The 27,157-nt window shown below is 52.8% G+C and overlaps 1 protein-coding gene across 4 annotated transcripts in view; it reads left to right on the forward strand.

Annotated features, from left to right (window-relative positions):
* GRID1 (glutamate ionotropic receptor delta type subunit 1) overlaps positions 1 to 27,157 on the forward strand; it is a 680,604-nt gene that overhangs the window by 203,940 nt on the left and 449,507 nt on the right. For all 4 annotated transcript variants that reach the window (XM_032838417.1, XM_032838432.1, XM_032838424.1 and 1 more), the window contains exon 4: positions 14,058 to 14,263. In XM_032838417.1, coding sequence (XP_032694308.1) covers positions 14,058 to 14,263 — 206 coding nt within the window. The remainder of the gene's footprint in view (positions 1 to 14,057; positions 14,264 to 27,157) is intronic.

A 27,157-nucleotide genomic window follows, 5' to 3' on the forward strand; every position in this document is an offset into this window, starting at 1 on the left:
TCGCAGCTTGGACACCTTCTGGGGGCATCTGCTCCTGGCCCGGGGAGGTTGGGGGAGGCTGGGGCTGTAGGGTCTGCTGTTCCTTCATCCCCAGAGCAGCCTCTGTTCTCATGTGGGCATGAGCATAGGCGTCGTTTCTGACCTTCCACAAGTGACACTAGGGGAGATGATGTGCTGGTGCATGTGGACAAGGTGGGGAGTGCCCTGTGTGTGTGAGTGTGTATACACGTATGTGTGTGCTCATGTCTGTGTGTGTGTCGAGTACTGCTGTGGGAGTGGGTGTGGGTAGGAGTGTGTATGTGAATGGGAAGTGTGGGTGTAGGTGTGGGAGCATGCGTGCTGGTGAGTGGGCCAAGTGAGTGTGAGCTGGGTGAGCAGTGCTGTGCTGCTCAGAGATTACCAAGCCGCTCTCTGAGAAAACAGGAAGCTCTGATTTATCACTCTGCTGGTTTCTGGGGTGTCAATGCCCCCAGCGAGGCGATTCTGGGTGTCTTGGTATCACAGAGCGTTGAGTTCAGGTATCACAGGCATCAGGAGTGTAAGTAATACTAAAAAACAGCAAAGAATTAGGAAGTCATGAGCTTGTGTAGTCATCAGTTCGGTTTGTAATATAATTTGCTCAATTATAAGTTTGCATCATTTAATCAGTAGTGACTGTGTTTAATACCTGGCTCACACAATCGAAAATTTAACAACAGGCGGGCTCTCATGAGGGGGCACTAGCTGGTTCCAGCACACCAGTGTGAGTGAACCTGTGTGTGAACAAATGCGTGAGCCTGCAAGTGAGTCTAAGTGTGAGAGCAAGTGTGTGCATGAAGGTATGAGTCCAAATGTGAGTGTACCTGATCGTGAGTGTGCACATCAAGTGTATGTGGGGGTGGGCGTATGTGTGTGTCGAAGGCAGGACGGGGTTCCTGCATACCCAGCAGAGGCCAGGGTCTGTGTGTGGCCATCTGGCCAGGGTTGAGCCTCCTGCCCTCTCTGCCCCCTCCCGTTGCTGCCTATCCATCAGCCCCAGCAGGCTTCCTCTGGGCTGTGCCACCCCTTATTCCTCCCTTGCCTTCCTTCTCTTCAGCCAAAGGCCCTCCTCTCGGTTCTGTTGCCCCGTCATATTCAGGCTCCCTTGGGTCCTGCCTGGGCCATGGCATGGGCTTTCGATGGACTCTGGACCTCTGCCCTCCAGGTCATGCCCTCTCTTCCAGAACTGCCAAATGAATTTTTGAAAATCAAACGCTTTCTTCCACCCTGCTCTTTGTCTATACTGCCCTCTGTGCTCTGCCCTGCCTTGGAGTCCAGCTTCCTCTGCATGACACCCTGGGACCTAATCTATCTGCACCAAGAGGGCCCTGGCGGGGCCATCTGCACCCCCACTGCCCCCTGACTCTAGCTCGGCGCCTTGCCCAGCACCCCCTGAGCATAGCCTCCTGCCCTCCCACCTGGCACTGCCCACACTTCGCTCTGGGGCCAGACAGTTGTTCCTGCGACAGGTGTTTCTGTGTCCTTCCCTCTTGCTTTGGGGGCAGCAGTCCACCGCAGCCTGGCCCCATCTGGCCTAGGGAGCTGTGAGGCTCTGTGTATGGCTCCAGCGTCTGGGCAGAGCTGGGTCCTTCTGTAGAGGCGGCATTTGGAAGTCCCTGGAGCGGGATGGTGGTGTCCATGGGCCCCTGGCTGTACTTCCCTCCTGGCTCTGGTTGGCGCTGCTTCTTCAAAGGCAAGTTCCAAAGGAAACAAATTAAATCTGAGTAAATATCAGAGAGTAATTATGTAAATTAAATACGTAAGTAAAAGAACATTTGTCATAAGGTCAACAGAGAGCCCTGAAGACAGAGGCTTCCTGCGCCCGTGTTGGTGGGGAGTTGGGGGCGGGGTGAAGGTGGGGGTGGGTGTTGCCAGAGAGGTGGGCTCATCATGCCCAACCTTCCCCACACTTGGATTTTGCCCCGGTGCTTTGTGTTTGTCATCCCTTTGTTCCCCATGACAGTACCACATTGGAGTTGTCATCCTGCCCATTTTACAGAGGGGGCACCTGAGGCTCCAAGAGCCAAGGAGACAGATCCGAGTCATGGATGGGTCTCTCTCCTGGTGTCGGACCCCAGGGCCCATCTCCTTCTCCTGCGTGGGAGCCACAGCCCTGCCTTGAAAAGGCCCCCCAAGAGGGCTATAGTAGCTGCTCAGGCTGTGCGGCTCTGGCCAGGAAGGGCGCTCAGGTGCACACTGGGGCTCTGGACTAACTCCAGGGCTGACTCTGCTACCCCTTGGTCCTTCCTGTGCCCCAGAGATGTGGCATGGAGTGGGCAGGAGGGCTGGAGTTGGTGTGGCTGGGGCCACAGGCCCTGGTCTCAGTTGACCTGCAGGCCATTCTGCTCTTCCTACTGCTTTCTGGCCAGTCCCAAGAATGTCATGATGGCCACCCTCCTTGGGGACACACAAGACCACGTGCCTGTCCTGGCCACACAGAGCCATCAGCAGGCTCTGCCCATGGCAAGGTGTGGGCACCAGACTCAAGCTTGGAGAAAGCCTGAGAGAGCGAGGTGCATGTGGGGACCAGCCCACAGCCCTGTCACAGGGAGGTGGGAGGCTGCTGCTGGTCCTGGGGTGAGCCAGGAGTAGGGTCAGCAGGCGGTGGCCCTGGGCATCCCCCAAGCAGGTCTGCAGATGGGGAACCCAGCCCAGGGTTGCTTCCAAGTCAGACCAGTTGAGGCTGCTGTTTCCAGGAGTGTGGGCTTTTCCTCGGAGTGGTAATTTACGGAATAAATGAAGATGCTGCATTTCACTGTGTAATGCTGGTTATTAATACTGATTGCAGATTAACAGCGGGTATGTCATGCATCCCATTTTCACTTCTTACCCTTCTTAAATGTTAGACCCTGGCACCTGACCAGCATGCTGTGTGGTCTCTCTGAAGCTCTATGTGCCTTGGGCGGCTGTTCCGTAGGCCTGACTGGGGTCGGGGGAGGCTCTGGCCTCTCCCAGTAAGTCCCATGACCTGGTGTGGCACAGAGAAGACAGCCTCTGACAGTAAATGAATCTGGAATTGAATCTCAGCCCTATTCTGAGCCTAGAACTTATCTGTGAAATGGGCACAAGCTGGTGATTCCTGGGGGTGCCCCAGGCTCAGGTGAAGCGTGTGTCAGGCACCCAGCCCAGCATCTGCACACAGCTGGGGGCACTGCTCTGCCTCCTTCTCATCCTTCTCCAGGCATCTCTGACTCCTTGGCGAATGTTGGGAGAGAGGTCTGGATTTGAACTCTAGTCTTCCCTCTGACTGGCTGGATGACATCAGGGCCTCATGGTGATCAGGAGACAATACATGCAGGATGTTTAGTGTCATGCCTGGCACCAAGTTCGACCCTAATCGGCACGTGCTGTTATGTTATCTTTGTTGCATATGGCGGCCATCCCGCCATACTGTGGCAGGACTTTTCTCTGTGGCGTTAACCCTGGGTCAACATTTGGAAGTAAATTTTCCTAGATTTGCTTTGGGATCCTACTTAAATTGGAGAGAAGTCCAGGAAAATATCCAGAACTTTCTCAAAGCCCTGATGTGGGCTGTTCCTCTTGTGGGCTGTGTGGTGTTGCTGGAGGGACTCAACTTCCCTGGCTTCAGTTTTCTCATCTGTGAAATGGGATAGTTACGCCTTCCCTACAGGTTGTGGAGGAGAAAAGACATGAAGCATCTAAGTGTCCAGTGGCTCTGGGAAAGGGAGTTATAGCTCTGGGCCTATCTCCCAGGTCCTAGGGACCTGAAGATATGGAGTGGCCTATTGAGGCCGGCAGCCAGTCTGTTGAGGGCCCTGTGCTCAGCCCACTGTGGATATGTCCATTGAGGTTTTGCTTCCCTCCCGATGCACCTGTTGGCTCCAGAAAGAAGCCTGTTGAGAAATGCCTTTTGATTCCTTACCCTGAAAAACTGCAGGACTTTGCAAACCAGCCCTACAAATCTTGAAGGAGAACTGCTAAAATCCATAGCAAATACCTTGTAAGTAAAAAGTGACAGGAACATCAAACTTTATTTGTGAAAATTCTAAGAATGATTAGCTTATTACGGATTCTTTAAAAATATGACCTCACTCAGCTGATGGAAGGGGACTGAAAATCAAAGGGACTATTTACTACAGGGGGAATAAGGGACCTGCCAGATTATAAAAAAATACTGAAGGAGCCAGAGATTTGAAACATGAAAGACAGTAGCCGATCAGCACCAACGGAATTTTATCCACATACTGGAACTGAACTTGGAGCAGAAGTTGGTGAAGAATTATTTTATAAACCCATTTTCATCATAACATGTGTAAAATGCAAATTTTGATCATTATGTAAATTAGTTACTTGGTGTAATTTACTTAATTCAAAGCACTTAATGCAGCGTGGTATGTTTTTTCCAAAGTGCCAGAGTAGATGTTTATTTTAAATTGTTTTTAATCTCGATCTTCCAGCCTGATTATTTAAAATGTTTTTCCCTTATATTTGTTTTTCAAATGGGAAGGAACAGAGCTTGGTGAGAAATGGGTGCTGCCCTCCATTGCTGGGGCCCAGGTGAGAAGTGTGGGTAGGGCTCACTCATGGACCCCTGTGTCTGCAATTCCACGTGTGTGCGCATGCCCCAGGGACAGGCTCCCCAGGGTTTATCCAGAACACCCGTTCCCCTTTCTGGCATCTGCTGTTGGATGGCTTCCTGGTTGGTTCTGAAACCTGTTGGAGCTGAAGGCTCTTGGATATCACGGGCCCCTCTCATGGGCAGAAATTTGATCTCTTAGAGAGTGCTCACTGGCAGACCATTTCCTTCAGCCGTTTGACGACTTTGGAATTACCGCAGAAGGGAGAGCTGAGCCTTTCAGTGCTCCTTTATGCCGTTCGAATGGCACCTCCCTTCTTGATGAGTCTCTAGGGCAAGAGAGATGATTTGTTCACTTGGGAACCCTTTTGGGGGCGTTCCTGGTGCTGATGAGGCGGTTGGAAGGCGGCCGACAGCCACTGCGCATCTGTGTTACATATACTTGCAGTAATGCGCGCCCCTTACCTGAGGACCTTGGTGCTCCTATGAGGAGGGCGGTGTTGGCTCTGTTCTGCGGAAGAAGACCTGCGTTCAGGGAGGGGCTGCCTGAGCTCGCCTGGCTAGTGTGTGGTGGGATTGGAACACAGACCTGTGCTTATTCTGTTTTCCTAGGGGAGTGTAGCCGATGGGGCTGCTTCTCTGAGTTTGTCCCCAAGCTGTACTCAGATTCCACTCTGGAGTGGGTGTTGTACAATTATTCAGGTGTGGCAAGGTCAACAAATGCCAATGACAGCTGTTGGAAGGGACCTCACAGTTCTCTGGAGGTGGTGGCACACCGTGCCATGGGGGTCACCAAGGGTAGCACCTAGGGCGCTCAGGAGGCAGAGGGAGAAGGGGAGCTGTGGGCAGGAGCCCTTCGTGTGACTTCCGTAGGAAAAGAAGGGTGAGATGGAGTAAAGGGGTTTAGGATTAGCTCATTTGAGTAAGTTCAGCAGACTCTGGGGCACAGGACTGTCTCTGGTCTTCTGGTACCTGGTTCTGGGGTGATTAGAGCACCCAAAGTGTGAGAACCTGATTGAGAAAGTGTTGGGTTTGGGCTGTGGAGGGGCAGTTTTGCACAAGGAAGGTTGGATTCCTACCCCTAGGGATTGGCTCACCTTGCAAGGGGTGGTTCCTCTGGGGTCAGCAAGACCCTGGGTGTCACAGTGTCAGAATACAGAAAATAAAAGTCATGTTTAATATAGGAAGCTGTGCATTTTGGGGGGCTTGGGGATGAGAGGTCACTCTGGAGGACTCCTGGGGCCAGGTTGGCTATGACTGGTGTCTGGGCCCATGAGATTGTGACCAGGAGGAGGGGTGGGGTGGGGAGGGTCTGCCTCCCACACAAAACCCTCAGCAAGAAGGCAGGGAGTGGTGACATTGTGCCGCTGAGGACTGTGGGACACCATGTGACCGTCTTCCTGCTCCCTGGAAGCTGGCCCCTGCCTGGGCCCTGGGGGTGTCTGCTGTCAGGGACATCATCACCCCATGATGCGGACAGACCTGCTGCTTCCTGTTCTACTGAGAGCTGGCTGGGTGTGCCACCTCCACTTCCTCCCTTTGCTGAACTCTTGAGGGCCTGCTTTGTGCCTGCCTGACTCCCATGGAGATTTTTTTTTTTTTTTAAATCACACCTACATAGATAGACTGCAATGAATTAATTCATCCATGAAATGCAGTCTGCAAACGAAACACATTCTGGCATGTCGTTGGAGATGCTCAGTAAATGGAGGAGGGGAGCCACTTTCTGCTTCCAGCTCAGTCTTAGCTGCAGGACTGAGTGCTCCTTGAGGACGGGGCTGTGAAGTGTTACAGTGCTGTTGCTCCAGTGCCCAGCCTCTGGCCTGGCCCAGAACGGCACTCAGGAAATATTTGAGGACAGAAGAAAGACAGGATGAAAAGGAAGGATGCAAGGAGGGAGGGAGGGGAGGGAAGGAAAGGAGGGGGGAGGGATGGAAGGAGAGAGGGAGGGAGGAGGGATGGAAGGAAAGAGAGAGGAGGGATGGATGGCTGGAGAGAGGGAGGGATGGAGGGAGGAAGGCAGGCAGGCAGGCAGGCAGGAAATGCGTAACTGGGCCGCTGAGGGAGGCCCCCAGTGGATTTGGAGGGAAGGGGTAGGGTATTACTTCTGACTGGAGCCACAGCCGGTAGATCTTTGTGATCTTTTCTCTTGGAAACGTTGGATGCTCCCTCACCTGAAGTCCCGGTCTCCATTACAGCCATTTCTGTAGCTCTTCTGTGCCGGAGACAAAGATGGCAGGTGGAATTTTGGGTTGGTAGTGGTGGGAGGGATGGGCAATGAATGAGGAGAGGAGCCTGGGCAGGGGTCTTGGGAGTGAACTTAGGATAAACTATATCTTAGAAGAAATTTGAAATGTCTGTTTGGGGGCCAGATAAGAAAGAAGTTTTTAAAAAAGTCCCTAGAATCAGAGCTGTGTCTCAGCTTACGGAAAATTTGCCAGTAATCCCTAAACACTTCTAGCTGTGAACTTCTCCTGGGTGTGAGTTAGCAGCCTTATACGTATATGTGTATTACAGATGGTAAGATATTCTTCGTAAGTACTCTCAGTGTTTGGACCTTTCTCGGAAATTGAAAATAGTAGGGGAAGCAATTTGAAATGTGTTCTTTCATTTCAATTACTTTTCACAAAGAAAGTATTTAAAATACCCATGACTATTCTGGTTTTTTTTTTTTTTTTTTTTTTCTTTCAGGAGTAGTGGGATAGCCACAGCTATAGCCTTAGATTTTGAAAAAAAACTTTTGCTGGATTTCAATTGCTTACCTGTAATGGCCCTGCTTCCATCAAATACATGACAATGTGCAGTTGCTGAAGTCATGCTGGGTTTCAGGCGGGCTCTCGCTTTGGTTCGGTTTGATTTCACACCCTTTTGCTGTCCCTGACCCTGTGCTAGGCACTGAGCCTGGGGATTGGAGAGAGAAAGGAAGAAAGACCTAGTTCCCGCTTCCCATGTCTGTGAATTTTGAAACCCTGAGAGGGCTTGAGGGGAGGTGTGACTTCAGCTGGGTCTTGATGTGGGGGTGGGGCTGTGTAAATTTCAGATTGGGAGCATCGAGGCAGAGGGTATGCACTTGTAGGTATGTGTGGGGTATGAGTGTGTGTGGCATGGTGTGTGTGCATATGTGTGTACGTGGGTTGCGTATGTGGTACATACATGCGTGCTTGCATGTGCGCACATGTGTGTGTGTTTGTGGGATGTCCAGGGAAGGTCAAAGAGCTGCTTCTCCTTCTGGAGTTCAGGTGCATGGTTTCTGATGGTGGTGATAGCAAGAGTAGGTGCTGGAGATACAAAAGCAAAATAGACAAAGCTCTTAGGATCAGATAGCCCCTTATGTACGGGCTAAGATGTATGGAGTTTATTTATGTATGATAATAAAGTCTCTAGAAGGTATCTGGTTTGTTTGTGATTGATTGATGTTTTTGAGGATGTTCATGTCTTGGCAACTTTAAAATAGACTTGTGTCTTTATGGAAAGTTTTAGAGGAGGGCTCTATTGTGTACAGATGAACTTAGAAGCCATCCTGGCAGAAGGCATTAGAGGGGAGGACCCCAGAGTCAGGGGGACCTCAGGGGAAGCTGTGACAGAAGTCCCAGTGAGGCACTGATGGTGCCTGAACCTGGGAGGGGTTCGTGGAGATGAGCTAGGGTCTGGGGTTGATGTTCTTCCTGCCCCACTGACCACTGGGCCATGCCAGAGGGAAGCCCAGGAGTAGCTGGGAATGGGACAGTAGTGTGTTGTTTGCGGGGTGGAGGAGGGTGAGAGTGAGGGGGACTGGAGAACAGGAGCAGAAAGAGCACATACTGTCTGGAGGGTCAGGGAGGAGAGACCTTCAAGGACCAGTGGCCCTGGGCTGGGTATGCCAGAGAACTCATGAAGAATGAAGAGAGAGGAGGACCCCTATTTGTTGATGATTTTGGAGTGAGTTTTAGAGCAGCATGGTGTGGGTGGCCGTGGGCGGAGAGGTGAGTGGTGAGGAAGTTCCATAGGGTGCTTGGGTCTTGAGTTAGGAAGCTGGTCTACTGGGGGAGGAGGTCCAGGGCTCAGGAACCTGGGACCTGTGTCCTTTCCTCCTCCACTTGTGCTAGGCACTCCCTGGTGCCCATGGAGTCCAGCTTCCTTCCCTCACAGCTCCACAGTTCAGGCTGCTTGGTCTTGGCTATTCCTGGTCCCCATCATGGGGGTGAGCAAGGTCTTCTTCCTTTGGTGTCACAGATGCCTCATTCTGGAACTTTCTACATGCCATTGCTTCTGTCTGTCGTGTTCTTCTCTGAGAGGTTTCCAGAGTTGACTTCTTCTCATGGACACTCCTCAACAAAGGTTTTTCCCACCCCTACCTCCTGCAGGTTCCTCTAGCCCAACATCTGTTTTCTTCAGAGCTCTTATCACTGTTGGAAATGATCTACGTAGCATGGTGTTTATTTGTTCTGTTCTCTTCTCCAACCCCTGAAATGGAAGTTCTGTGACAGCAGGAGCACCATGGGCTCAGTCATTCTCGGTTCCCAGCACCTCGGAGAGGGACCAACACAGAGAAAGCTCTCAGTGAATATAGGAGAGAAGAAGGAAGGAATAAGTGTCCACTGGATGGCTTTGTCAGGTTTGGGTGTTAGAAAGATTTCTGGAAACCAGATACCTTGAGGGCCCAGAGGGTGGGCCAGGGAAGCTGAGGCCTATGCTGGGTACCATCATAACACATTGCCCATGTTCCCTGAAGGAGGAGCTTTTCTCTGGGGAGCAGGATGTCTCTCCTGGGAGCCTCTCCCTGTCCCCAAGTATGACTAAGGCCCTTTTCCGTGGCTCATGCCTCCCCTTGAAGCCTTGGAGAGCTGTGGGCCATTTGTTTCCTCCTGCCCTTCCAGGATTGGGGCTGGGGATGTGATGCCATCAGCTCCTTTCCCAGTGGGAATGGGTCTGGTTGGGGGAGCTGCACCAGCAGGGGTGCCTCGTCTGGGTTACTAGGATGCACAAGATGCTTGTAGAGGAGGGCTTGGGCCAAGGCCCAGAACTCCATGGGGACCAAGGGGCTCCTGGGGTGCCCATTCTGCTGCCTGTGGGATTAGTGTCTGTCCTGTCCCTAGTCTACCTTCTTGGAGAAATCTTCCTATCTTCCTTCCTTGGGAGTGGCAGTAGACAGCTGGATTTCTTGGGGGAGAAGGGGGTAAAGGTCATTGCAAACCCCGTCACTTCTCTTTTGTTGGAGAAGTGGGCTTCCTGGGCCCATTCCCGGGGAATGCCAAGAGGGCTACAAAGTTAGCATGAGCTCTCCACTGTTACTCTGCCCCCAACCCAACCCGTGTGCAGCTGAATAAGAGCTTTGGAGGCTGAGAGCTGACCTTTTCAGCTCAGTGGAAGCCGGCAGTTGTAGCCAGGGGCTGTGGTCCCTTGGGAGCGCTGCCTTCAGCCCATATTGCTCCCTCCAGGTGTGGGGAGCCAGCTGCTGACAGGGAGCTTAAACTCTCTGTGATGGCTCAGTCCCATCAGGGGCTTCCCAGACCAGAAGGCAGAGACAGAGCAGCTAATAGGGTGGGGGGAGCTCTGATGGCTTGTGTTCTCCGTGTGTGCCTGTTTGTGTGTATTGTGGGTCCCGGGCAGTGACCTGCATGCCATGGCACCTCCTATCCCCTGGGAAAGTAAGACCATCCTATTTTAGGCTGGGGAACCTCAGGGAGGGGACCTCAGGGGACTTCTCCCACAGTTTGGGAGGACCGGCCATGCCCGTAGGATGTGTGAGATCCCTGGAGCCGGTCAGACTCAGGCATCGAGGGGGCAGTCACAGAGTGACACTGGAGTCTTCAGTGTGCACGTGTTTGGGGGAAGGCACAGCAAGCTTGCCCCTGCAAACGTGGCTCGCCACTTCTTGGCCACTTCAAGGACTCGTGATGGCCATGTGAGGTGCCTGAAGAGAAGTAGGAGCTAGTAGATGTGCCCCCTTCATACCTGTCCCAGTCAGCTCTCACCGTCCTGTCAGTTGTGCTCAGATCTGGGTCAGATCAAAGCCGCGGGGCAATGAGGACCATGGGTGTCTGCGTGAAGGGATGGGGCCTCACTGGCCACCAGTGACCTTGCCCAAACTGGCTCCTGCTCAAGCCCACGTGGGCGGTGCCATGGGGAAGCTGTGTGTGGGGCTCTTTGTGTGGGAGGCCCAGAGACCCAACCTCCTAGTAGCTCATGGGGATGGGGAGGGCACCGTGGTGCCTGGTGAGAGCCCTGAGCATCCTTCTAGGAATGGCAAATGCATGACCAAGATTCAGTCCCAATACACCAGTATTCAAGTGCAGCCCTGACCTCGGCCAGCTTCGCCCATTGGCGACCTGGCCCCTGGCACACAGACGTTTATCCAGAGCCGCTTGCCTGGCAGCTCACAGGGGTCTCTGTGGCTCTGCCCACAGAGTCAGATGGGAAAAGGTCCCAGGTACAGAACAGCAGGACAGGCTTTTTCCACCAAGCCCCCACCTGGCTCTCCCTCCCCTGAAGCTGCAAAGTAGGTCCTGCCCATAACACCAGGGGCTCCCACACACAGGCCCCTGGCTGTCAACACCCCTCGGATTCCCAGAGAGGCTCTGCGGTCCCCACAGCCTGCTCGGGCCCCTAGAGACCTGTTACCCCAAAGCCTTGAAAGATTGGAGAGGTTCTTCAGAGCTTTCTAGCCAAACAGAGGGAACGGCAGAGCAGACATGCATGGATGGCTTGGGGGACAGAAGTGCTACAGGGGGAGGGGACCCCCAACTAAAGCAACTCAGAGCTCGTGTCAACCCCAGCCACTCCCTCTCCTGAGCACAGCACAACTCACACCTGCCAGTAATATGCTTGAACATCTCAGCGCCAAGCAGACACCCATGCCCAGCAGCCCCTCCTCTGTTGGGCATGCAGCAGCTCTCCATCTGTGCTCAGGATGGCCTCCCCCTCGATCTGGGCTCCCCAGTACAGCAGCCACTAGCCACATATGGCTGTTTACATTTAAACTTCAATTCATCAAAATTAAATAAAATGACACCTCCGTTTCTCACTCACACTAGTCACATTTTAGGTACCCAGCCACCACATCTGGCTAGTGGCTATCATACTGGGCAGATGTACATCAAATATGATGGGTCCTTGCAGAAAGTTCAAGTGCCTGGTACTGCCTGAGAAGCTGTCTTTTAACCAGTGTGGTGTAAATGGTGTTCTCAAATATGGGGGATTAGCCGCCTTCAGTTCCCTTGTAATAGCTTCCCTATTCCCATGCCTCTTGCCATGTCCCTTTGAAGACCCTTTGAGCTCCTGCTCTGGGACACGTGACCTCCTTTGACCTATGAGACGGTTGTGACTTGGTGTCAGCAGAGATCTGAGTAGATGTCTGTGCATTCTGCCCCCATCATGGGAACATCCCTGGGTTGGCCTGCCGGAGGGACGTGGACATGTGTGGACCATCAGGCAGGCCTCCAGTCATATGTCAGCCGCTTCCAGGGGCACGGGTGAGCCTAGAACAGAACTGCCCAGTTGATCTACAGACTCAACAAATAATAAATGACTGTTATTCTAGGTCGTTAACTTTGGGGTCGGTTTGTTTCTCAGCAATGACTGACAGAGTGAGCTTATCAGACGCCTGTATCTCGTATACCTTATGACTGTTTCCGTGAAAAAACAGGGCTTCTGTCTTAAAAGTAGCCCCATATGGGAGTGCCTGGGTCACTCAGTTGAGTTTCCGACTCTTGACTTCAGCTCAGGTCGTGACCTCAGGGTCGTGAGATCCATCCCCACATCAGGCTCCATGCTGGGCATGGAGGGTTTGAGCCCCAGTTTACAGATGAGCAAATGGAGGCACAGGGTGGTTGGAAGATTTGCCCAAGTATTTAAGGAACCATCCTAAATTCTGAGTGTTGGAATCCACAGCTAGTGCTCAAAGCATATTCTACAACTTCCCCTGGTAGGAAACAGGGCCCCCCTGCACGTTTTCCCCCAGAACTCCAGCGCTGCCATGCCCTCTGGTCTCCTCCCTCGCACTGTGTTTGGTTTTCCTTGACCTCTCTTGTTATGTCCAGCTGGGACTAGACTTACTGGTGAGCCTGCCATTCTGGCGAGGTGGGCAGCTGAGGGCCCACTGCAGCAGCATGCACGGTGCCTGGAACACTCAGGAAGTTTGTGGAATGGGCATGAAATGAAAGTCTGGGAGAGAAATGGGTTGGCAAAAGCAGTCTGGTTGAAATAACAGCATTTACTGTGAATTTGATTTTGGGGGACTAGACGGGTCAGGACATGCCTGTTGTCAGCCCATGGGCTGGGAGAGAGCAGCTTGTGTGGCATGGGCAGGCCCAGAGTATCCTTGAAAGAGGGCTACTCAGTACAAGTGTGTCTTTGGGAGCTGGAATACACATATGGGCAGAGTAAGGAGACATCCCAGACTTTGATAACGTGGCCTCTAGGTTGAGACTTTGGGCTGAGGGTGACAGAAATCCTGCTCCAGTTGGCTCAGGCAGGAAAGGGTATTCTTTGGCTCATAGAAAAATCCAAAAGAAGCCAGACTCACAAATGCACAGAGACCTCACTGACGTCACTGAAACCAGGTGTCACTTTCATACCTGCTTGCCTCAGAGTTGGCTCCAGTCTTGGGGATGTCTCCCTTTGGAGCAGACAGATGGCTCATGCAGGGCTGAGAGAAGATTTGGGCCCTCGTTTAAAAAAAAAAAAAAAAAAAAAAGTCAGCATCTTGGTGCTCACAGGAGTGGGTTTGCATTAATATGTGGTCGAGCTGGGCCCCAAGCATCTTCTGAATGCTCATTCCCTAGTACTTTATTCCAGCTCCCCCTGCTCCCTTCTTGCCTTACATCGTGACCTCTTAGTGACACAGAGGAAAGAACAGGACTCTCTCCCAAGTGCTCCTCCAGAGTCTGAGGATGGTGCTCGGTGGACCGTCTTGGACCATGTGCTTACCCCTGAACCAGTCAGGACGTGAAGTTCAGGTTGGATTTGGGCAGTCACCCCAGCAGGAAAGAGAGTGAAATAGGGGTTCCATCCTGGGAAATCAGGCTGCTGGAACAGGACGGGGTCCCAAGCCTCAGGGCTGGGGTGTGAGGGCGGGGTGTTCAGTCATGGGATTAGAGCTGGGCCCAGATTGGGGCCAGTGGCCTTAGCTCACCTCTTAGGCCGTGAGCACAGAGGAAGGTGCAGGGAACTGGGGCCAGGGTCAGGGACCATTACTGCACATAGCCTCGAGGACAGAGCTACCAGAAGTTTCACTCTCATTGGGTGGAAGCAGTGGGGAGAGAAAGAGAGGTCATCACAAAGGACTTCCTGGCCACAGTACTTGTTGGAACAAAGGGCATGCTCCTCATGGTGGGAAACTCCTTGCCTGGGGCTGGACGCTGCCGCCAAATAGATGTGCCCATGTTTTCCCACTTCCATTCAGGGGTCACTGAGGCAGACGTGCGCCCTGCTTATGGCAGTGGCCCGTAGCTAGTGGGGGGCATTGGGGTCAGAGCCTTCCTGCTTATAGATCCTTCTTTTCTCCTCTTTCTCTGCTGCTCAGATATCCGTGGGCTCCAAAGCTTTCTGGATCAGGCCTCGCGGCTGGGCCTTGATGTCTCCTTACAAAAGGTGGACAAGAACATTAGCCACGTGTTCACCAGCCTCTTCACCACCATGAAGACGGAGGAGCTGAACCGCTACCGAGACACGCTACGCCGCGCCATCCTCCTGCTCAGCCCGCAGGGGGCCCACTCCTTCATCAACGAGGTAGGTGGTGGGGCCTGGGGCCGCAGGAGGCTTTGCCCAGGGTGCCACGGTGGACCACAGGTGCCGTCCGTTCATGCATAGCCAAAATGGGTGTGGGGACTCCTAGGTGCTGGGTGTTTGGCACAAGCCGGAAAGAGTTAGATCCCGAGCCCAGCTTGGCTCCTGGCTGGTCCCCAGCAGGTTACCCCAGGCCTACCTGGACAGTGAGGGGCTGGGAGCAGCTGGCGGGAAGCCTATTTACAGGTGACTGCCAGAGATTTTGGAGGCAAAACTTTGGGCTGTTGTTTCTTTGTATCGTTGTTGTTTTAAATTTCCCCTCTTTGTTGGCAGGTGTAAGCCTCTAGGGATAAAATAAATTTTCAGGTTTCTGCAGAGGTGGGTAGCTCTGCCTTTGGTATTTGCTAGCACCTGGAGGAGGTGTCGGTTGCACATTAGCAAATGATACTTGGTGCACAGGCTGATATTTTTGGTACCTAAGCTAATCAGTGATTTTTTTTTTTTAATGCCTTTTTAAGGGTTAGGGCCTTCCAAGGAAGACAGGTCCCATCAGTTTAACAAAGAATTTAGTAAGAAAGAATTTAGAATTTAGTAATTTAGTTGAGAATAGACAACTAGAAATACGTTCTGAGCTGGCTTGTGCTGGCAGCCCTGATGGTCTGATGGCAGGAAGATGACGAGCTGGAGTTGGCAGGTCCCTCTGTGGCCTGGGTTGGTTTTCGTGGGGGAGCCCGGGGGGAGCGGGGATGTGCTGGGGGCGTGGTGTGCCTGGGAGCAGGGGTGGCCCAATGTGGTCTGCGATTTCCTCTCCAACCCCAGTCACCTACTTGGCTCTCTCTGATTGAAAGGAAAATGAAGAGAAAGGCAGAATTACACTAATTCCATTTGATGTACTTTGGTTGCTTATTCCGCTTTCTCCTCTAATTAATTATTACTCAAAATGCTACCTTATATATCAGGAACCAGCACGAAGCCCGCTGCTGGGGAACTTAAAATTCGGAACGCTTAATTTGGCACATTGGCTGGCAGTCCTGCGGCCCTTGGCTAATCAGGCCCCGGCTCACGCCGGTGGTCAGCCAGCCTGTGATGTCCTGTCGGCACTCGGCATTTTCTCTGGAACACATTTCCCTGTAGGAAGTGATTCAGGCCAGTAATGGGCAGCCTAGGATTAGCAGCACTAATGTGTCTGGCTTTCTCAGAATGTTCCCAGCAGCGTGTGTGCCAGCGTCTGCTCATAGGAAGACTTTTCTTCTCACTAAATTCCCCGGGCTGGGGCCGGCTCCAGTGATGGTGTCTGCTAATCTGGTTGCCGGCCTTCTCCATCTCTCTTCTCGCCCGTCCCTTGCCTCCTGTCCTTGCTTCCTTTCTGCCTTGCTGCTGTCCGGCCATGAAGCTTCGGAGTGGGAAGAATATTGGCTTTGGAGTTCAACAGATTTGGGGTCAAGTCCACTTGCTGTAGCTGTGACCTTGGCTGCTTTGCCTCACCTGTGTGACCTCAGCTTCTTCATCTGTAAAGGAGGGAGGAAGGAGGCAAGAGGCCAGATGAAGCCTGCGGTACATAGCTTCTCGGGAAACATCTGTTCTCTTCCACTTACATATTCATTGTTTCCCTTCTAGATGAATTCAGCCCATGCTCTGTTTCTAGGCCCTGCAAGGATTTAACACGTAAACAAGACTGGCCTAAAGATACTATTTCCAAGTGGTTCATTATGCAAACTCCTGCAGTGTTGGAAATACTTGGCTTGGCTTGGGCCTGGCGCCTTCTTGATCCCCGTCCCCCGCATCCCGCCTGCGTTTGCAAAGTCTTGGCTTTGCTGGGTGCTGCAAAGTGCTGCTGGGTGCTGGGGACCTGCCCTGGGAGTGGCCACTCTTTTTTTTTTTTTTTTTAAAGATATTATTTATTTATTTGACAGAGATCACAAGTAGGCAGAGAAGCAGGCAGAGAGGGAGGAGGAAGCAGGCTCCCCGCTGAGCAGAGAGCCCAATGTGGGGCTCAACCCCAGGACCCTGAGATCATGACCTGAGCTGAAGGCAGAGGCTTAACTCACTGAGCCCCCCAGACGCCCCGGGAGTGGCCACTCTTAGTGTTGGGCAAGAGTGGCAAGCCCCTGGGAGGGGTGGCCAGAGGCTATGGGGGAGGATGGCACCCGGGCTTTGTGCCTTCAGCTCTAGCTGGTCAGAGTCCTGGTTTTTGATTTCCTGTCGGGGTGGGTGCTGGGTGGGAGGCGGGTGTCATACCCTGGGTACCCAGTGTGGGTGTTTTGTGTGCTTTCCCTAACGTTCACACTTTGCACACAGGGCAGCTGAAGTCGAGGAAGTTCCCTGTTGCTTCAGGTCCTGTGGGTAGCCACCAGGGGGACTCAGCAGGAGTCAAGTCCAGACGTGACCCACTCCAGAGTCTCCAGCTGCCATGTTGCTGTGATGATGGTGGTGGGCAGATGGGGTGTGCTACCTTCACGTGGGAGGACGTGGTTCAGCAGCCTCCGTCCACAAGCTGGCAGAGGTTTTCAGGGCACTTATGCTCCAAGAATTTGTGTATGTACTAAGCGGGGTATGGGAGGGGTTTCCGGACTCCGGCAGGCTGCGGGACCTGGACGGCTGGCTAGCCCAGGAGGTCCCCTGGGAGGGACCTGGGCATGCCATCCCAACACAAAAGCTTCATCCACTGCCTGGAGGTACTGCCCGGGCTTTGCCAGCAGACTGACCCAACCTCTCCTTTGTTGGGACAAGGACAGAGGGTGTACACAAGGCTGATCCACTGCCAGGACATGTCCTGAATTTTATGAATCTCAAAACACTGTTTTGGGCCAGCAAATGGTCTCAGAGCCCTAGTGCTACTGATGACAGGTGGCTTTGGTACCCAATCAGGACTGCGTGTGTGAGCTGCGTTGGGAGTGGGGGTATACTCTTACCCCGGCTGTAACTTCTCCCTTGCCCACCCAGAAAGCCCGGCTGATGGGAGGAGGGAGGAAGACGGTGCTGCTCAAATCTTCTACATGTTGCCACATGGTAATCTGTTGGTAAGGACGTGGGAGTCGTGAGGGAGGCCGAGGGACAGAGGCTTTGCCTGAGAATCCTGTCTGTAGCCGTTGGAACCTTCCCCCTTCTGCTCCCAGGTTCCTTCTTCCATTTCACCAGTATTTAATGAGCCCCAGTGGTGTGCCAGATTCTGTGTGGGACACTGAGCTATTATCCCTGTTCACGTGGGGCTCCCAGCTTTATGGGGAGGACAAACATGTTAACAAACCCCTTTGCCTGTCAGAACAGAGCTGTGGACCAGGTTCTGGGAGAGTGCCAAGGATGGAGCAGTGCCCTCTGGCCAGGGAGAAATGGGGGTGGCCAGAGAGTCAGGAATACTTCCAGGAGTGGGTGACACTGGGGCTCGGTCTACAGGAATGAACCTTCATTAACCACATGGCCAAGGTGGGAGCTGGGAGAAGGGGTCTGGAGAGTATTCAGGGACTCTTGTGTCACCGTGGTGGGTGTGCTGGGTGGGGAGTGGCTGGGGCTTAGGCTGTGGTATCAGCAGGAAGGGGTCCCTAATCCAGGGTGGAGAGTCTGAACTTTAGGACCAGTTTGTTCTTGGGGCCCCTTTTGGAGTCTTTGAAGCTAGGAGCTCACTGAGTGCTCTGTATGGCCCCAGTGCTGAGGGTTATGTATGTCTTACTGTTCTTTCTCCTTCAGGCCCGATTTGATGGAGAGACCTCCAGTGCACACTCAGGTTTGGCCCTGGGCGTCATCTCCTCTTCCTGGAGCAGATTCCCTCCATCTGTCCATCATCTGTCCATGTGTCCTTCTGTTCGTCCATGCATCCATCCATTGATCTGTCCTTCCATCCATCTATCCATCCTCCCACCTAAACACCCATATGTTTAGGACAGATTGGGTGTCTGCGACAGACCAGGAACCATATCTTGATATGGTTGGGGACACAGAGGTGGTGTCCCCTCCTGGAGACCTGACAAGATGTGAAATATTGTGGCTACACATCACGACCCTTGTCCTGTTGGGCGTTCCCAGTGGCTGGCTGAGTGGGCACAACCCAGGTCTCTCATCCACTGAGGCCTCCTCTGGGCTTGGGGTGGGGGGTGCCCCAGGACTCTCACTTGTCATTTCTGTGTCCCTGTCTCTATTCAGACTTCGGCTTCCCTCTTTCCTTTTTGTATCCTCTTTGTTTCCTCCTGTCCCTTCCCTCTCTCTTTTGTGTTGCTGGAAAGAGTGGAAAACTTAACTATTTGAAACACTTAGGTAGTTGATGGAGACCAGTTGTCACTCCTTGTTCCCAGGTCCTGAGGCAGACAGAGCAGCCTGCTGGGGATCTGAAGCCCGTGCACTATCAGGGCGCCCGTGGATACTGGGCAGCCTGTCTGTCCCATGGGAAAGTGAGCACCTCGTGGACAGGGACCGGATGGCGTCCACCTTTGTATCTTCCAAGAGCAGCACAAGGCTGGCCCACAATGGCTGCTGAGGGAAAAAAAGGCATGGAGATTTGTATTTCTTCCCTCTGATAGAAAGAGCTCGAAGCTAGGTTTTCTCGGGTGTGCCTTGATTGCCTTTTAGCTTGTCTTCAAGTGCTTGGTCAGCTTATCAGCAAGGGCCTTAGTCTTAAAACTTCTGCCTTTAGCAAGGCTTCAGTTTGTGTAAGAATGCTGCCTTTGGCCTGAATGGGCCTGCAAAGGAGTGGCTGCTCCTGTGGGTGGGGACATCCCCAGGCCCAGCTTTCATACAGGGTAGGGGAGAGCAGTGTGCAGAGAGGTGAGTGTCTTGGGAGAGGATTGACGATAAGCAGCAGTGTTGGCTGGTGTGGGAGAGTGGGCATGTGCGCGCGTGCGCACACACACACACGCACACAGACACAGGCTGATACAGTGATACCGCTGGCCAGCCACACAGCTGGTACAAGCACGCCCTCAGAAGAGCACAGTCTAACAGGAACAACCCCACCCCCCACCACCACTTGTGACTCCCCCGTGCGGATCTAGACATAACTATGCACACACATACACATATGCACACACCAGGATAAAGGCAGTGCTGGTGTCAAAGCAGCTGGGGAAGGCATTGCGATGTTGGGAGAGACATGGCTGTTTCCACGTGATGGTCACAGCAGGTGACCACTACCTTTGTAGTTAGATGGGTCTCCGTGATCTCTTTATGGCAGCAAGAAGGATGGGAGAAAAAATAGTGGGGGGAACGGCTTAGGGGTAGGACAGCTCCTCATTGCTCTGAGAGTGGGGTCCCCTTTCGCCCAGATTGGGAGGAATACGTGAATAGAAGGAAGAGAGGTGGAAAGAGCCACTTGCCCTATCCCTCCTCACCCTTGCCCAGACTGGCTTCCCAGGCAAGGAGTGTGGCTAGAGGCCAGCTCAGTCCTTACGGGGAGCGCAGCCTGGGTTAGCTCCTGGCTTCAAATCAATTGCTTCTCAGAGTTTGCTGCCGTGAGCGAGTTTCGTCCGGCAATTTGAATATAAAGACTTGCTTTTTTTTTTAATATATAAAGATTTTATTTATTTATTTGATAGAGAGAGATCACAAGTAGGCAAAGAGGCAGGGAGAGAGAGTGAGAGGGAAGCAGGCTCCCTGCTGAGCAGAGAGCCCGACGTGGGACTCGATCCCAGGACCCTGGAATCATGACCTGAGCCGAAGGCAGCGGCTTAACCCGCTGAGCCACCCAGGCACCCAAAGACTTGCTTTTTAATACATTTATCACAAAGGAAGATTAAGTAATGTCAGTGTTCTGTTGTCCCACATGATATATGCAAATATTTCTTACTCCACCATGGTAAATCTTCAGCAGGCGACTTTATCGCTCAGAGCTAGGATAATTCTGTGCCATTTAAGTATCATTTACCAGAATATTTTAAATTACTAATTAATTATAGAAGATTAATTTTTAAATGTGGCCCTGCATTTGCATTTAATTGTATCCTACTGTTTACTGATTTTAAAGCCTTAGTACTTCAGAAAAAGTGCTAGGAGTCTGAAAAATTCATTTTTTCCCCTTAGAAATTCTTAGACATGAGCTCATGAGGAAGAGATATTATGTTGAGTTTGTTCTGGTAGGTGCAGAGCTCAAGGGATGCTCAAGGCAACCAAGACTTCAGGCCTGGCTGAGATGGGAAGGGAGCAGAGACTCTGTATGGCCACTGTCCCCCCTTCCTTCTTTGTCCTCATTGCCCTCAATCCTTGCAAATCCTCATGCATGCTGGGGAGGTCTTCGTGGGTTCCTTCCCTGTGGGACATGCCACATTCTGAGCACACCTCCCTTGCCCCTGTCATCTCTAGGTCTGCATCGTACCCACCACTTATGTGGTGACTCTTTGTACTTCCCTCCCCATGGTACCTAGGAATGTGTGAGGGCAGGAGCTGGGACAGGTTTATCTTCGTGAATTGCCTTTTCAGAGCCTGTGGTTGATGGTTGGCACACGGGCGAATGAAGGGTGGAATCCCAGGAGCTTTGACCTCTGTTGTGCACATGCAAATGTTTTCTAGAAGGTGAGTTCCCCAGTGGGCAGACCAAATATATTCCTAGTGCTCTGGCCAAGCAGGGGCACCCGAGTAAGCCAGTGTTTTGGAAGAACTTCATGTTTGATTTTTAATATTTCCAAGGAGCATCCAAGCCCACATCAAGGAAAAATGCTTGCCTGTGGCTGGGTCTTACTGGTGTTTGTTTTCTGGTTGAGGGTTGTTTCTATTTTGAGTTGACTTTTGAATCATGCCACCCATTCCTGGGGCTCAGGAAGGTCTTCCTTGGCTGCCTGGGAGGACTGTCTGCTCCTTCCTGGGGTCAAAGAGTGAGATCGTGAACCTAAAGCATGGGCCTGGAGACACCTGGTGTTCTTCCCTTCCTTCGTGGGCCATTAAATAGACAGCAAAGTGTCACTTCCTCCCTGTGGGTGCCTCTGTGGCTTATTAGCAGTAGGAAGCCAGCAGCCCTGAGAAGTAGGCATTTACGGAGGGAAGCAACGTGCGGCCGTGGAATGACTCAGTTACCCTTTCTGCTCCCGGATCCCCGAGGGTGTTCAGGTTGTGGGGGCCTCCCCTGAGGTGGTGAGTCAGCCCATTTGTTGACTGAAGGGCTGAGGGGGGAGCCCAGCAGGGAAGCAGCAGCATACTCTCCCCAGTGCTGCAGGAAGCCAGAGGAAGGCTGAGCTGCATCAAGAGAGGCAGAGGTGAGGCAAGGTTATCCCAGTTGCCTGGATTCATCTCCCAGCAGCTCTCTGTGCCGTACAGCCCACATCTATTGGCATCCTCTGCACGCTCCCAAATGGAGGCTTCAGTCAGTGCCGGCAAGAACTTGGCCTCGGTCACCTGCCACCTGTGCCCAAGCTGCTAGGCACCTGGGAGGAGAAAAGGCCTCTGCATCCGTGAGCTGGAGCACTGTAACAAACCCCTCCGAAACTCAGAATTCTGTGTTGTGAAACAATGAGCCTTTGTTGTTACTCATCAGCCTCATAGTCAGCAGACCTGGGTACGATGCAACTGACCTCGTCTGGGCTTGTGGATGCCTCTGTGGTCAGCTGACTGTGTGGCTGGAACTGGCTAGTTAGGAGAGTGGTTGTCTGGCGGTAAGTTAGGGTGACGGGGTGACCAGGCTGCGGGTCTCTCATCGTCACACACGCTGGCCCACACTTACTCCTGTGACAGCAGCAGAGTTCCAAGAAGGCAGATACAAGAGCTCTGGGCCGCTCGAGGCGGGGGCTCAGACCCGGTGCTTTGTTGCTTCTATAGGTCTCTTGGCCTAAGCCAGCCAAGAGGTCAGCCCAGATTTAAGGGGCAAGGGGAGAGAGCTCCCGGGAAACCCCTCATGGGGGAAGTGCAAAGTCACTTTGCAAAGGGAGTGGTAGGTACACTACAGAGTGAGGAGTTGCAGCCGTTTTTGTCATCTGTCTGCCCCACCCCATTGTGCAGATGAGCTTCCTAGGAGCAAGCAGGTGTCCCCTGGCTCTGTGGGTGATGGGGAACCATGTGTCACCTTTCTCCTACTCTGTTTCAATCTGGCTCAACTTGGGGGTGAAAGTGGTGAGGAAAGGGTTGTGGACCAGAGGGAGAGATGGAACAGGCCTTTTATCAAGAATGCTTATGCTGACCCACTGATTCGCCTCATCTCTACAATGCTGGGAAGGAGGGGCTATTACAGAGTGTTGGAACCTGGGGGTTTAGGGACCTGCTCATGCTCCCAGGTCTAGTGACACAGCTGGGATGTGAGTTCAGAACTTCCTGACTCATAGCCTGGCTCTGCTTCACTACATGGCATTGGGAGGAGGGGGAAGCTTGTTGTCTTGACAGATCAAGGGAAGCCCATTTTCCTCCTAGAACATGACAAAGGGTGCATCTGATGGACTTTGCCACTGAGGAGCAGGTGGGATATGGGGAACGTGTACTGGGCACCTTTTAAAAAAATTTTAAAATTTTAAATTTTTTAAAAGAATTTATTTATTTATTTGACACAGAGAGAGAGATCACAAGTAGGCAGAGAGGCAGCCAGAGAGGTGGGGAGATGCAGACTCCCTGCTGAGCAGAGAGCCCAATGTGGGGCTTGATCCCAGGACCCTGAGATCATGACCTGAGCTGAAGGCAGAAGCTTAACCCACTGAGCTACCCAGGTGCCCCATGGACTGGGCACCTTTGAGAGGGCATCCCCTGGACTCCACGGTCTTGTCTTTGCCACCACACCTGCAGAGAGTGTGAGGGGACGCGCAGGCTGTCTCTAACTCCCTCTCAGAAGGGAGCTTCCATGCCCCAAGGTCACCAGAGAGTCTGAGGTGATTTCCTTAATCCTTCCGCTGGGTGGTCAATGGGGCCAAGTTGCAGACAGACTGGTTCAGGTCCCATGTCCTCACCGTGGAGCTTTTCTGAGTTTTGCTTCCCCATCTGTATGGTGGATTGAAACTGATACTTGACCCCCCAGGTTCCTCTAAGAATTAAGCATGGGAAATATTCTGGAGTACAGCTTTCCTCTTTTCTCTCCTTCCCAGGGCCGGCCATCCGAGGGTCTCCAGTAACTGTTGTGTAGATAGGGAGACAGATAAGTCTTAGAAAATTTAAGGATATGGAGCACTTAAGAGCAGCAAGAACAATGAAAAATCTTCTTGACTCCAGGCAAGGTCGACGTTCCAAATTTTGAAACGCGCTGGTTGTTAGCATTAGGGATTATCGTGGTGACCTGCTGCTGGGTCAGCTCACCAAAGGGAGAAGGGGGCACGGTTGATGAACTATTAACAGGTGTGTCTAATGCTCATTTCTCCGCTGTTTGCTGTGGCGTCTCCGTCCCCGTGGTGTGTTCCTTGTGTGTCTTCAGTGTCTGCGTCCATGAGAGACGTCAGGGTGAGAAAGCCAGGGACAAGGGCACGATTGCAGCCATGGAGATTGCGGAGAAGGAAGTTGCTGTGACAGAGCCGTGTGGAGGTGTAGGAGAGAAGAACCAGATGGGAGTGGGATGTCGAGGAAAACACATGTCGATGGAGCCCCAGCTCCGGCCACAAAGGCCTGGTGTGCTGGCAGGTGTGGAGGGCAGAGGTTGGATTCCCACCAGATGGCGGGACGGGAACCACTTTAATTTCGGCAACAAGGGATGGGGCAGAAACCTGAGTGTGTCCCCTTTTTTGCCCTCCTCCTTCCCACACCGCACAGATTCATTTCCTTGCAGAGGGAATCTGAGCACTTCAGCTGCTTTGGTGGGGGCCGTTCCTCGGGGGGTGAGGGCTGCTGTCAGCACGGAGATGGGGGATTGCCTCTGGAACAGCAAGACACACAGGCCCCAGTTCACTGCCGGGGATGTCCTTTTGAGCCTGTTTACTGGTCTGTAGACTGGGATAATACTCCTTTCCTTGAGGGTTGCGGTGGGGTTTAAATAAGATAAAGCCCCAGGGCTGTACTCTGTGAATGTGGCTTTGTTATGGCGTCTGTGGAGAGTGTGTGGCTGAGATCATAGAACCCGCCTGGGCTGCTGCCAGGTCAAGGGCAGATGTGGTAATGGGTCCGAGGAGCCGTGCTTTGGCCAGCCCCGTGGGAAGGCACCTTGCGAGGTCTCTGTGGGAAAGTATAGCTTCCGGAGCCAGGTGAGGAAAACTGGGTGCAGGGTACACCCTGGGTGGTAGGGGATGGGGCTAGCAAAATGCGGCAAGATGCTCACGGCCCTCAGCCAGTGCAGCTGGGATTGAGACCTGGCCTCTCATCCCAGCGCTCAGCGGGGGAGATGTCAGATTACGGGAGTGGGGGGTGGGAGGGATGGGGAAGCAGGGGGCCTCTCAGTGACCCCCTCTCCCGCACAGGCTCCCTGTGCTGGCTGGGCACGTGCAGGTCCTGCCCAGGAGCAGAAAGGAGCGTCCAGGGCGCCTCCCATCTGGGCTCTCGCTTGCCTGTCCAAGCATGCACAGCGGCTGGTGGCTTCTCAGGGCCACTGGTGGCCGGGCTCACAGGAGGAGGAAGAGCTGTTGGTGCTTTCTGCCTGCAAAGTTACTTTTGGAAAGAGAAACCCTCCTTTCACAGCCTGTCAGGTGGCAGCCCTCAGCAAAATACGGGGCCCTCTCCCTGGACCCCTTGCACCGGGTTCTTTGGTGGGGAAAGACCCAGGCCCTGCTCTGAAAGAGCTACCAAGCTTAACTGGACTCGGGAAGAACCACGAGTGTCAGAACAAGGCGCCCAGCCGCAAGCACCCAGTTGGAGACAACTCTGTGGCTAGCACGGCCCACGGGGTGGGCAAGGGAGCAGTGTGTCTGCCGTTCTCTTGCTGTTCTGTGGCAGCCACATGGGTCCATCCAGTCCACGTAACCATGTGGACAACTCTTGGCTATTGTGTAACCTGGGGCTTTTGAAGACAACCAGAGGATCAGATAAGAATGGCTAAAGCATCCCTTGAATGCCGGCCAGGTACAGCGAAGTCACAGATCTGAAGGCCCACGACATGCAGGCAGGGATAGTGCAGGGCAGAGCAGGTGGGCTGTGAGAAGGACCAGCAGTATAGCAACTGTGGGTGCCTGGGGGGGCCCATCCTTCCCTGAAGAGCACAGTCGGGCAGGCCCCACTGAGCTTTCCCCGTGAAGGCCTGGTACGGCCAGTGCATTCTGCATCTCAGAAGGAGCCAGAAATCTGGACTTTTCTGTGAAATCTCTTCATTTTTAAATGTTGGCAACTAATGACAGCAATTCTAAGCTCTCTGTTGGCCAGCTCTGCTGGGGGTGGGGCTGATACAGCTTGCAGACCATTGAGTGGAAACATCTGATTTATGATTTATACGCTGTCAACTTAAGCATATTAAATATGGGAACGGCACGAAGCGAGCCCCGTTCTCTTCTTCCAGGGTTTTCTCACTAGGTGCCAGCAATCATTCTTCGTGCAGTGTTCCTGAGAGCTCCTGTTTCTCTCCTGGATCCTCCAGAACCCCCTCGTTGTCCATGCAGCCAGTGTTCTTATCCTTGCTGGTTGGTGCCAAGGTGTTGCTGACCTGCCTTAGGACCCTTCTTTGTATTTACAGGAAGGTCTTGGTCTTTAAACATGTGGAGGTCAGTTTTCTAGACAGAGGGTCACTGTTCGGTTTCGTCTGTGTCCTTCACGGGGCTCCACAGTGAAGCTGCTCATTCCTTGTCCTAGGGTGGGTAGCTCTCCGTTCAGCTCTGTTCTAGCTTTCCAGGGCTGTGGAGAGCTACTGAGTCTGATAAGGGGAACTGGACAATTTCTTAAAGGCCTGACTAATGCACTTGGTAATTCTTTGAGCTCCTCTGCTGGGTCCTTTCTGAGCACTGGGGAAGAACCTGAGAGGTGAGGTTGGTCCCTTCTTGGGTGTGAAATATGGTTTAGAAGAACAGGCAGTGAGCCTACAGCCCAAGGAAGTAAGTATCCGAGCCCATCCCAGCCCATGCTTGCCTGGGACACTGCCACCTACAGACTAGTGCCTGTCCAAGTCTCAGTTTACACGTCTTCTAATGGAACAAATGTTCATTGAGGAGCCAATGTGAATCAGGCCCTATTGTGGGTACTGGGGACACCAAGTGGCTGAGACAGACAAGGTCCCTGACTTCAAGGAGTTGACATTCTGGTGGAGTCAGGGGGTTGTCACTAAATCAATAAATGAAAAATGTCCAAGTGATTGAGGTAGTGATAACCTCCTTGAAGAAAGCAAAGCAAGGTAAGAAGAGAGTGGTTTGGTGGGGACGCCATTTTAGATGTGGTCAGGGATGGTGTGACCAGGTGTTTGCAGAGAGAACAGAAGGGCGTGATGGAACCCATCAAGCAAGTTCTGGCTATAGAGCAATTTCAGAAGATGGAAAAGCACGTGCAAGGGTCTTGAGGGTGGAATGAGCTTGGCATGCTGGAGGATCCATGAGGGGGAGGGGTGCCTTGTGCAGGGCGAGTCGGGGGAGAGTGGTGGGAAAGGAATGTGGGGAGGGACCTGAGGTCAGAGCCCAGAAGACCTCTTTGGCCACTGTAGGACTTTGTGGACTTGGTTTCAGTCTAATGGGAAGGTTTGTGAGCAGGTCAACAACAAGATCTGGAAAGGGACGTGGCTAAGGGTGTCCTCTCTGCCATTCTTTTGCTCTGACAGGAAGTAGCTCAGGGACATGGAAGGTCTAAGGAGATGGTAGATCATAGTTGTCAGGCCACAGGGAGCCCATGTTTGGGGAGCTGAGCTGGGCTACTCAGGGTGAGGTGCTCTTTCTGCACCCTCTTCTTGCTGGGGCCACAGGGAGGGCAGGGGGCCCTGGGTGGGTGGCCCCATTTGGAGCTCTCTGCTCGGTTCCCTCCTGTGGGAAATCAGGCGGGGCCGGGCTTCACATCTCACTCACGGAGTTCTTAGGGGTAAGCACAGCCTTCTGGCAGCTCCCCATGGCGGCTTCCTGCTGGGTGCAAGCAGTCAGCCTAAAGAGCTTTGCATTTTATTTTTATTTTTATTTTTTT

This window comes from Lontra canadensis, unplaced genomic scaffold (assembly GCF_010015895.1).
Source record: "Lontra canadensis isolate GAN:19392208 unplaced genomic scaffold, GSC_riverotter_1.0 scaffold3, whole genome shotgun sequence".
NCBI lineage: Eukaryota > Metazoa > Chordata > Mammalia > Carnivora > Mustelidae > Lontra > Lontra canadensis.